Source organism: Coregonus lavaretus, assembly GCF_964263955.1.
Source record: "Coregonus lavaretus genome assembly, chromosome: 19".
Lineage (NCBI taxonomy): Eukaryota > Metazoa > Chordata > Actinopteri > Salmoniformes > Salmonidae > Coregonus > Coregonus lavaretus.
In genome coordinates, this window is record NC_140006.1 from 33479111 (window position 1) to 33491275 (window position 12165).

General features: G+C 44.5%; 1 protein-coding gene across 1 annotated transcript in view; it reads right to left on the bottom strand.

The window, feature by feature from the left end:
* LOC311146697 (xenotropic and polytropic retrovirus receptor 1 homolog) overlaps positions 1–11139 on the bottom strand; it is a 56772-nt gene extending 45633 nt beyond the window's left edge. The window contains exon 1 of the mRNA XM_084183249.1: positions 10683–11139. Coding sequence (XP_084039375.1) covers positions 10683–10751 — 69 coding nt within the window. The 5' untranslated portion in view covers positions 10752–11139. The remainder of the gene's footprint in view (positions 1–10682) is intronic.
* Positions 11140–12165: the final 1026 nt, after the last annotated feature.

A 12165-nucleotide genomic window follows, 5' to 3' on the forward strand; every position in this document is an offset into this window, starting at 1 on the left:
AAGAACACCATACCTACTGTGAAGCATGGGGGTGGAAACATCATGCTTTGGGGCTGTTTTTCTGCAAAGGGACCAGGACGACTGATCCGTGTAAAGGAAAGAATGAATGGGGCCATGTATCGTGAGATTTTGAGTGAAAACCTCCTTCCATCAGCAAGGGCATTGAAGATGAAACGTGGCTGGGTCTTTCAGCATGACAATGATCCCAAACACACCGCCCGGGCAACGAAGGAGTGGCTTCGTAAGAAGCATTTCAAGGTCCTGGAGTGGCCTAGCCAGTCTCCAGATCTCAACCCCATAGAAAATCTTTGGAGGGAGTTGAAAGTCTGTGTTGCCCAGCGACAGCCCCAAAACATCACTGCTCTAGAGGAGATCTGCATGGAGGAATGGGCCAGAATACCAGCAACAGTGTGTGAAAACCTTGTGAAGACTTACAGAAAACGTTTGACCTGTGTCATTGCCAACAAAGGGTATATAACAAAGTATTGAGAAACTTTTGTTATTGACCAAATACTTATTTTCCACCATAATTTGCAAATAAATTCATTAAAAATCCTACATGTGATTTTCTGGGTTTTCTTCCTCATTTTTTCTGTCATAGTTGACGTGTACCTATGATGAAAATTACAGGCCTCTCATCTTTTTAAGTGGGAGATCTTGCACAATTGGTGGCTGACTAAATACATTTTTTCCCCACTGTAAGTATTCAGACCCTTTACTCAGTACTTTCTTGAAGGACCTTTGGCAGCGATTACAGCCTCAAGTCTTCTTGGATATGATGCTACAAGCTTGGCACACCTGTATTTGGAGAGTTTGAAAAACTTCCCCAATAGCATGATGCTGCTACCACGCTTCACCGTAGGGATGGTGCCTGGTTTCCTCCAGAAGTGACACTTGGCAATCAGGCCAAAGAGTTCAATCTTGATTTTATCAGACCAAAGAATCTTGTTTCTCATGGTCTGAGAGTCTTTAGGTGCCTTTTGGCAAACTCCAAGCGGGCTGTCAGGTGCCTTTTACTGAGGACTGGCTTCCGTCTGGCCACACTACCATAAAGGTCTGATTGGTGGAGGGCTGCAGAGATGGTTGTCCTTCTGGAAGGTTATCCCATCTCCACAGAGGAACTCTAGAGCTCTGTCAGAGTGATCATCAGGTTCTTGGTCACCTCCCTGACCAAGGCCCTTCCCCCGATTGCTCAGTTTGGCCGGGTGGCCAGCTCTAGAAAGAGTCTTGGTGGTTCCAAACTTCTTCCATTTAAGAATGATGGAGGCCACTGTGTTCTTGGGGACCTTACATTTACATTTACGTACTTTAGCAGACGCTCTTATCCAGAGCGACTTACAAATTGGTGCATTCACCTTATGATAGCCAGTGGGACAACCACTTTACAATATTTTTTTATTTTTTTCTCTTTGGGGTGGGGTAAGGGGGGTTAGAAGGATTACTTTATCCTATCCCAGGTATTCCTTAAAGAGGTGGGGTTTCAAGTGTCTCCGGAAGGTGGTGAGTGACTCCGCTGTCCTGGCGTCGTGAGGGAGCTTGTTCCACCATTGGGGTGCCAGAGCAGCGAACAGTTTTGACTGGGCTGAGCGGGAACTGTGCTTCCGCAGAGGTAGGGGGGCCAGCAGGCCAGAGGTGGATGAACGCAATGCCCTCGTTTGGGTGTAGGGACTGATCAGAGCCTGAAGGTACGGAGGTGCCGTTCCCCTCACAGCTCCGTAGGCAAGCATCATGGTCTTGTAGCAGATGCGAGCTTCAACTGGAAGCCAGTGGAGTGTGCGGAGGAGCGGGGTGACATGAGAGAACTTGGGAAGGTTGAACACCAGACGGGCTGCGGCGTTCTGGATGAGTTGTAGGGGTTTAATGGCACAGGCAGGGAGCCCAGCCAACAGCGAGTTGCAGTAATCCAGAAGGGAGATGACAAGTGCCTGGATTAGGACCTGTGCCGCTTCCTGTGTAAGGCAGGGTCGTACTCTGCGAATGTTGTAGAGCATGAACCTACAGGATCGGGTCACCGCCTTGATGTTAGCGGAGAACGACACAGTGTTGTCCAGGGTCATGCCAAGGCTCTTTGCACTCTGGGAGGAGGACACAACGGAGTTGTCAACCGCGATGGCGAGATCATGGAACGGGCAGTCATTCCCCGGGAGGAAGAGCAGCTCCGTCTTGCCGAGGTTCAGCTTGAGGTGATGATCCGTCATCCACACTGATATGTCTACCAGACATGCAGAGATGCGATTCGCCACCTCAAGTTTGGAACCGATCGCCCGGCCAAACTGAGCAATCGGGGTCTGAATACTGCAGACATTTTTTGGTACCCTTCCCCAGATCTGTGCCTCGACACAATCCTGTCTCGGAGCTCTACGGACAATTCCTTTGACTTCATGGCTTAGTTTTTGCTCTGACATGCACTATGAACTGTGGGACCTTATATAGACAGATGTGTGCCTTTCCAAATCATGTCCAATCAATTGAATTTAACACAGGTGGACTCCAATCAAGTTGTAGAAACATCTCAAGGATGATCAATGGAAACAGGATGCACCCAAGCTCAATTTCGAGTCTCATAACAAAGGGTATTAATACTTGACTAAATTTGCAAATATTTCTAAAGACCTGTTTTCGCTTTGACATTATGGAGTATTGTTTGTAGATTGCTGAGGATTTATATTTATGTTATCCATTTTACATTTACATTTACATTTTAGTCATTTAGCAGATGCTCTTATCCAGAGCGACTTACAGGAGCATTTTAGAATAAGGCTGTAACGTAACAAAATGTAGAACAAGTCAAGGGGTCTGAATACTTTCCGAAGGCACTGTATATAGTTTAGTTTAAGAAAAAACATATGTGATCGTGTCTCAATGTAATCAAGGTATGAAATTATTGTTATTTTCAAATACAATCTCATATTGGGCTTAGTTGTGATCAATTTGCACAGCATAATTATTAAAATTATTTTCCAGCCCCCAACCATCCACTCAAACAAAACTCAGCCTTCAGCTGAATCTAGTTGCATACCCCTGCTCGACAGTCGCTCTCTCCGTGCCCCAGAGTACAGAGAACAAGAAGTCACTTATTATTGTGGAGAAGCCAGCAAGACAGAGAACAATAAAAGTCCTCAGTGCCAATACAGCCGCATGGTCAAGGTCACTCATGCTCTGATGAATGAGTGGATTTAGTAGATTTGCAAACAAACAAGAGCAACGAATGAAGAGAAATGAAGAAATGATTGGGAAGGAAGTCTAGTGTCCTGGAGGAGAACACATTGGTAATGTTGTACTGATGTACTGCATTAGCATCGAACAGCCCCCGCGATATGCAACTTTTCAGGGAAGTCAGGAACCAATATACACAAGCAGTTAGGAAAGCAAAGGCTAGCCTTTTCAAACAGATATGTGCATCCTAACTCCAAAAGGTTTTGGGACACTGTAAAGTCCATGGAGAATAAGAGCACTTCCTCCCAGCTACCCACTGCACTGAGGCTAGGAAACACTGTCACCACCGATAAATCTACGATAATCGAGAATTTCAATAAGCATTTTGCTACGGCTGGCCATGCTTTCCACCTGGCTACCCCTACCCCGGTCACCAGCTCTGCACCCTCCGCTGCAACTTGCCCATGCCCCCCCCCGCTTCTCCTTCACCCAAATTCAGATAGCTGATGTCCTGAAAGAGCTGCTAAATCTGGACCCCTACAAATCAGCTGGGCTAGACAATCTGGACCCTTTCTTTCTAAAATTAGCAGCCGAAATTGTCGCAACCTCTATTACTAGCCTGTTCAACCTCTCTTTCGTATCGTCTGAGATCCCCAGAGATTGGAAAGCTGCCGCGGTCATCCCCCTCTTCAAAGGGGGTGACACTCTAGATCCAAACTGTTACAGACCTATATCCATCCTGCCCTGCCTTTCGAAAGTATTTGAAAGCCAAGTTAACAAACAGATCACCGACCATTTCGAATCCCACCGTACCTTCTCCGCTATGCAATCTGGTTTCCGAGCTGGTCATGGGTGCACCTCAACCACGCTCAAGGTCCTAAACGATATAATAACCGCGATCGATAAAAGACAGTACTGTGCAGCAGTCTTCATCGACCTGACCAAGGCTTTTGACTCTGTCAATCACCACATTCTTATTGGCAGACTAAATAGCCTTGGTTTCTCAAATGACTGCCTCTCCTGGTTCACCAACTACTTCTCAGATAGAGTTCAATGTGTCAAATCGGAGGGCCTGTTGTCTGGACCTCTGGCAGTCTCTATGGGGTTGCCACAGGGCTCAATTCTCGGGCCGACTCTATTCTCTGTGTATATCAATGATGTCGCTCTTACTGCTGGTGACTCTCAGATCCACCTCTACGCAGACGACACCATTTTGTATACATCTGGCCCTTCATTGGACACTGTGTTAACAAACCTCCAAACGAGCTTCAATGCCATACAACACTCCTTCTGTGGCCTCCAACTGCTCTTAAACGCTAGTAAAACTAAATGCATGCTCTTCAATCGAACGCTGCTTGCACCCGCCCGACTAGAATCACTACTCTCGGCGGGTCTGACTTAGAATATGTGGACAACTACAAATACCTAGGTGTCTGGTTAGACCGTAAACTCTCCTTCCAGACTCACATTAAGCATCTCCAATCCAAAGTTACATCTAGAATCGGCTTCCTATTTCGCAACAAAGCCTCCTTCACTCATGCTGCTAAACATGCCCTCGTAAAACTGACTATCCTACCGATCCTTGACTTCGGCGCTGTCATTTACAAAATAGCTTCCAACACTCTACTCAGCAAATTGGATGTAGTCTATCACAGTGCCATCCGTTTTGTCACCAAAGCCCCATATACTACCCACCATTGTGACCTGTACGCTCTCGTTGGCTGGCCCTCACTACATATTCGTCGCCAAACCCACTGGCTCCAGGTCATCTATAAATCACTTCTAGGCAAATCCCCGCCTTATCTTAGATCATTGGTCACCATAGCAACACCCACCTGTAGTATGTGTTCCAGCAGGTATATCTCACTGGTCATCCCCAAAGCCAACACCTCCTTTGGCCGCCATTCCTTCTAGTTCTCTGCTGCAAATGACTGGAACGAACTGCAAAAATCTCTGAAGCTGGAGACACTTATCTCCCTCACTAACTTTAAGCATCAGTTGTCAGAGCAGCTTACCGATCACTGCACCTGTACACAGCCCATCTGTAATTAGCCCACCCAACTACCTCATCCCCATATTGTTATTTACATGGTTATTTATTTTGCTCATTTGCACCCCAGTATCTCTATTTGCACATCATCTTCTGCACATCTATCACTCCAGTGTTAATACTAAATTGTAATTATTTTGCACTATGGCCTATTTATTGCCTTACCTCCATAACTTACTACATTTGCACACACTGTATATTGATTTTCTATTGTGTTATTGTTTATTCCATATGTAACTCTGTGTTGTTGTCGTTTTTAAATCGGACTGCTTTGCTTTATCTTGGCCAGGTCGCAGTTGTAAATGAGAACTTGTTCTCAACTGGCTTCCCTGGTTAAATAAAGTTTTTTTAAATTTATTTTTATTAAAAAATAATGTAGCCTAGTCCAATCAGCAGTTTCATAGTGGATGTCTTTCCTGTTATAGTTCTGCCCATAGTGGATGATGATGATCATGTAATGCTGTCTGTGCATGACCTGGGATCAGTCATTGTGCTTGGGGTTGGTTGGCATACTTGTGTTGTGTGTGTGTATTATCTTACAGTGGGAATCCCAAATCAATCATTACCGATCAATCAGTGTTTGCTGGCTGTTTATCAGGGTTCCATACTTACTGTATCCTTATCTAACGTGTCTGTGTCCAACACAGCGAACCCCCACTGTTCCCAACAACAATGATGTACGTAGATCCATTCTCACATGCTTGTTTTTTCTCTCATCACGTGACACCTTGGAACAACAGCTTCAACATCAGGCACCCTCAGTTCCCCAGTCCAAGAGATGCCCCTAGAGAGTCCAAATAAATGTTACTCCTAGGCAACGCCCTAGGGTCAACTTTCACTGCCTTAATCCAAACCTTTGGGGGCTATTAGAAATACTGTTCCTAGAGTCTAGACAAGAGATTGGGGGTAAAGTCTAGTCTACCTGTGAGGGAAAGATTACCTACACTAGTGAGATTTATGCCCAAAAGGCCCCTAGCAACTATCCCTTGGCACTTGTCTATATAGAATCTCATAAATAGTGAGATAGAGTGAGAACCAACAGACAACGGGCCCGTCTATGGTCCTCCATTTTACGGCCCTGCTACACTAAATCCATCGGCTTCCGACATTGCCATCAGCCATTGAGGGAACGCTTCCTTTGAAAACAATGAAAGCTGCAATGTTGCCCGCGTTGTGTCACATGCAATGGCAGTGTCCAAGTGCAAGAATCGCTGAGGTTCAATTCTCTATGCCTGACGCGCGCGTTCATTCTATCTTGTAAATGGAACTAATGAGAAAAAGAGTTGATTTCGGTTGGTTTCTGGTGTCGCAGGTAGAACTTCACATTGACACAATACTGATGTGTCCGGTCTGGAACGTCAAGTCACGAGCTTTGCTGGTGGGCTACTGCATAGAAACCTAGGGTGCCAAAAGCCCATTGTCTGCCCTTGAAAGCCTATGTAAATTTGATCTTTTTTTCAGGATGGCCGCTCTAAAGTGTGTTTATCATGATCAAGTTTGATCCCCACTGAGGAGACTCGCGCCCTCATGCACGCTCTTTGCACGTGACTCAGGCAGGATGAAAACGACTACGTCGACCATGATCCTTTGCTAGTGACGGCCACTTTTACCATAATCTTTAGCGATTTTTTGGTGCCATTCAGCCCCAATCAGCAATATGCCACGCTTCAAATTAAAATACTTCCGGCTTCATGCACCATCGGGACATTTCCATAGGAATACGTGGATGACGTCAATGCTACCATCTACTGGTTTCAATGTCTATGGTGTAGTGTAGCTGGCTTGTTAGCTAACGTCTTCTGTGAGGCGTTGGTTGCGTTACAGCCCATCTTTACACAGCTGGACTGTGCATATCATAAGACTGCTACATCATATTAATGTGGTTCTTGAGATGTTAAAACAGTACTCCAGGCATCGTGAGAATTGGCTAATTTGCACAGCGCGACGGGCTGGAACGCAACCAGTATCTTACTCTTCCCTGGAGCTGAGCCAGTCAAGCAGCCAGCCAGTCAGAGAGAGGAGAAGACACTGATATGACCGCGCCGTGACCCTGGTCCCTGCCGGACCCTGCTTTGCACAAAGACGGTCACGGGACTGTCACTGTGAGAGCTAACTAAAATAATGGGCCAGTCCACTGTTTAAATGCTCCAGTAGTTTTATTAGAAACATTCTTTCTTTTTTTACCACAGAGGGGAAGGCCTGACCCTTTGTGGTAAAATCTTTGCTAGTAAGTAAAACCACGGGAGCATATAGCCCTTAGGTTAAACCGTGAGCAGGTGTTAAGACTTAATTTTTTTAACCCTTTTTTGCAGTACTTTTGAACTAGAAGCAGTGTTTCCCTAGGCTAGCTCTGACAGTGTTTTTGCAGAGCAGCAAACCGTTTGTGGCAGAGATGGTAGGAATGATAATGACAACAGAGACAGGAATGGCATGGCGTGGTGTGCTTACAAAGCTCACCAACTGTCATGCAATACTCAGCATGAGCCTACACAGCAGGGCGCAGTGCTACTAGTGTAGCGAAATACTTCGCTTTCCCACACTACCCACTGTGTATGTATGGTGTTTGTACTTGACAGAAAGGGCAACTTCCCATGCTTGAGCCTGTGTGTGCCGTAAGTTTATCAGCGGGTGCTAAAGCGTAAGTTTCCAAAACAAAGCAGAGCACTACAGGCAGGCGATTATCCCTTTAGCCCCCCTCCCTCCTCTCCCGCTGCACTCCTGTTGGCCTTTCACAGGTCTGTGGTATCTTAATAGGGGTGTTACTCACACATCGTGGGCCGTAATACAGGCCAAACTACAACACAAGGCCAGACAAAATCAAGGCAGTGTGGACTGTGGAGATATGGCGTGTGTGCGTGTGTGTGTGTGTGCATTAGGCTACACTAGGAGTCTACGAGACAGAGTCTGGTTAGAATGAACATTGAGTGACTTCTCTGACCACAACTGGCCACACATTCTCTGCCTCCAATCTCACTGCATTCAACAGCCAAATAGGCTAATAAGCTCAAAGAAAACTGTTATATATATATACACACACACACACACACACACACACACTGTATTTGGGTGTCATGTCACGCGTATAATAGGATTATATCTATGACGCACAAGCCTAGATGAAGGAGTAGGTGGCCTTTAGGCTATTAACTACTGGCGAGTTAGCCACTGCACGTCTCCAATGTGAGCTCAGAAAACAGTAAGCCATAATCAGGGTCATATTCATCAGGCACCAAACTGAAAAAAACTGACAAACAGGAAGGGACTACCAGAACTTATCCAATAAGAAACACTTGTTTTCAGATGCAAACTGTTTTGCCGTAATGAATATGACCCACCCTTCCTTTCTGCAATGACAACAGCAATAATCATAAACCGTGACTGTTGGTGTAATTTCATCAGGTAACAGCCAGGAAAAGGCAGAATCTCTGTCTTCCAGAAAATCAGCTGACATCAGCGTTCCACAAGAGTAAAAGATACAAAAACAACAGAGGTCACTCAGACAGGCACTGGTAATTATTCTCAATGACAACCGTAACCACACACAGGAATACAGACAGACATGAATATAGTACACAAACACACACAGTCACACAAACACACATGTACACACATGAATTCCGACAACAAGAATAAACAGTACAATGACAGACATAAAATGTCTGCTGCCTGCTCCCTGATGAATCAAATTATGAGGCAGTACAGTGCTCTGCTCATACAGAATGGTGTTCATACAGTGCTCTGCTCAAACAGAACGTTGAGTGCAGAGTCCAGCTATCCTCTTGACCTGAGAGAGAGAGCACTGAACAAATACAACACCTTTACAAGGAATTAGGATATATTCTCAGAGCTGCACGTGCGCGCACACACATACAAATCCATGCACACACACACCTAGGCAGAATCTCACAAATAGGTTGTCATAAATAGGCTTAGGCCTATGTTCTCACAAACATTTTGAAAACCACTACATGAAGAGACTACACTTCTGAAAACCACTACACGAGTGATACTTCATCCCAATGTGTTGTGCAACTCTAGCCAACTGGCAGGAGTCTGGAAAGACAAATTGTGTAATCATTGTGTGGAGAACTGACCCCGCAAGAGCCACAGAGCCATCATTCACTGTCTGTTCCAGCCCTGACCATCTCTCTAATCAGTAGGCTAATCCCACAGAAGAAACCTCAGCAGCACTGATGTGAAATGATTCAATTATGTGTACTGCAGTCTAAGGGAGCGCATTTCTGTGGGGGAGTAGGAAAGGGGCGCTGCTGTTTTAGAGTGCTGATGTGGTGGACACAACTAGACCATATTTCACACATTTGCATGATCATAATTCAAAAATACAATGTTTATCATTGAGGAAAGCAAGCTCAATAACTATTATTTTGGATCAATATGCCATTAATGTATTTGGCATGCTTACTTCCTAACAAATAAATGCTTTAGGGACCACTGGTCTGGACCCATTTTGTTCACACACTGTCCAGCAGAAGGTAGTACTGGAAGAGGGCAAGCTGACCCTTTCCAGAGCTTTTTAATTAAAAGTCAATGTCCTTGAATTTGACTTTGTTAGTGTTGATACATGAGAGGGTGGTTGCCAGCCAATATTTTAGAGGTAGCCATCTGTCCTGCAGTCTGAAGTGAACCCGGCCCAGACACTGTGTCAGTAAACATGACAGTGTTGGTGCAAGAAGCAGCAATGCGTAGAACTGGAGCTGCGGTTCAGTCTGAGGGCTGCAGCCGTGATCACCTCCAAATGCAGGTGTTCATTGCAGAGGTATGTTGCTGCAATCCACATCAGCCCCAAACATTGCAGGTCTATTCAATCATCTCCATCGAACAGGGGCACTGGGTTTTGTAGTTGCTCCCGTGCTGAAGAATGTTAGGGGATCAGTGTAATAGTGTGCACTGTATTACAGGTAACTACTGTACTGTAACGTTATAACGCTACTAAACTAGCTAGCTATTTGGTTGGAATTGGAGAATTGCATTGCAAAAGAGATGCTATCTAGGTAGCAAAATAAGGCAGAGAATAAGAATTATGAACCATAAATATAATGTATAGTAGGGCTCTCTAAGTAGTACGTTAGATCAAGCAAGACTTGTAAAACACGCTAAATAGCTCAAATGCTTGACATTCAATGCCTCAAAAAAACTGTTCGTTCACTGTAACACACTGCAAACCCCATTAGATGCAATACCCCCCACCAAAAAAAAATATCTAGTTCAGCAATAATAGCAAACTAACGTTAGCTAACCGCTAACATTACTTGCTAGCAAGGAGTTCATGCTAAGTTATTTGTTATACTCGCTAGCTGGTTAGCCAACTAAACGGACATTACTAGCTGGGTGTGCTATAAAAAACGAAACTCTATCAAGAGCATCCCCACTCTTGGCAGTTAGCTAGCTAGCGTAATTTAGCAGCGCGAGACACCCAAAAAACAGGACAGCTAGCTAGCGCGAGCTAGCTATTTACCTCATACTGGATGTATTGTTTTCTCCATTCAGGAGTGATGTGCGCCGAAAGGTGCTCGGTGAATTTCATCCTTCCTCAGCGGTTTCCCTCCGGGGTTTCGACGTTGAAATACTTGCGGTCAGATTACTTTCTTTGCGATGGATGGATATCATACAGCTAGCTAGCCAAAAAAAAAAAAAACGAGGACCGTTTGATAGAGAATCACCACTTAGCAATGTTTGTCATCCAGATTATGACTGTGCTGCTCGGTCCAAGATCCCCTTTTCTCCGTCTCACATTATGTTCGGAGAACGCGAGCGAAAACCCCGAAACATTACTTCAAGAAAATGCTCCTCTCCGCCTTTATCTTAACTAGCTACGTTGTCACTATAATAACATGTTGTTCCGCCTTTGATTATAACTTGGATAATATTGTTTTTGTGGTAACACAGCCCCTATCCTCTTGTGCTGTGAGGTCGTTGAGTCGCCATCATTGGGCAGAAAGTGACGTAGTTATGTCGTCACCCCTCATAGAATGCACAACAGCAAGTGGATTTTTAATTCTCACCGCCCCCTTCATATGGAATACGGCAAGAGCATGTGCAAATTGCCACAATGCCTTCCCCACAATTTATACTCCAAATCACTGGTTTCACAAACTAAGGTCCAAACCCTTTACAGACGGTCAGACCATTCATACATTTGCGTTATGGCCATCAGTGTCTCCTAGAGCAGTGTTATATTTATCAACATACTATGAGCTAGAGCTTGATTGTTCCCAAGTAGGTCTGGCACCAAGGTGAACAGAGCTCAGACTGTTCATTGGTTTGCAAACAACATAATAAGGCACAAATCGCGACGTGATGTAGTCACTAGATGGCCATGTTATAATAAGGACCAATGTAGTGATTGAGGGGAAAAAGTCAGACTAGGACTTGAACCAAAGATCAGCGTCTGCTAAATGGCATATTATTATTTTATTATTACTGTACTTCCAGGGCAAATGCACTACCACCTGTGCTAATAAGGTCCAGACCTCTCAGAGTAGGCTATGCTCAGTGCTTGACTTGGGCAGGAGCTCACCGGAGCTGAGTAGGCCTACAGGCACCTCAAATGTTCTACTGCTTGAGCTCCTGAAAAAATAAGAAGATTTAATGTGTCTCTCTGTTATTTATAGAGTCAAGTCATCATGGAATGCTCTGCAACCAGAAGTTACTCAGGCAAAAGCAAGTTTAGCTTAAAAAAATATATACAAAACATACTGTATCACAGTGCCTCACCTCTTTCTAAAGATGTAATTTATCTGTGTATAAGAATATTAATATGTATGAATAGTGTGTAAATTGTATGTTTGGTGTCTTTTGGTGTCTTTCCAATATATAACTCTTATTTATTTATTTTATTATAATTTGTTTAATGTTTTATTTATATATACAGTGCCTTCGGAAAGTATTCAGACCCCTTGTTTTTCCACATTTTGTTACATTACAGCCTTATTCAAAAA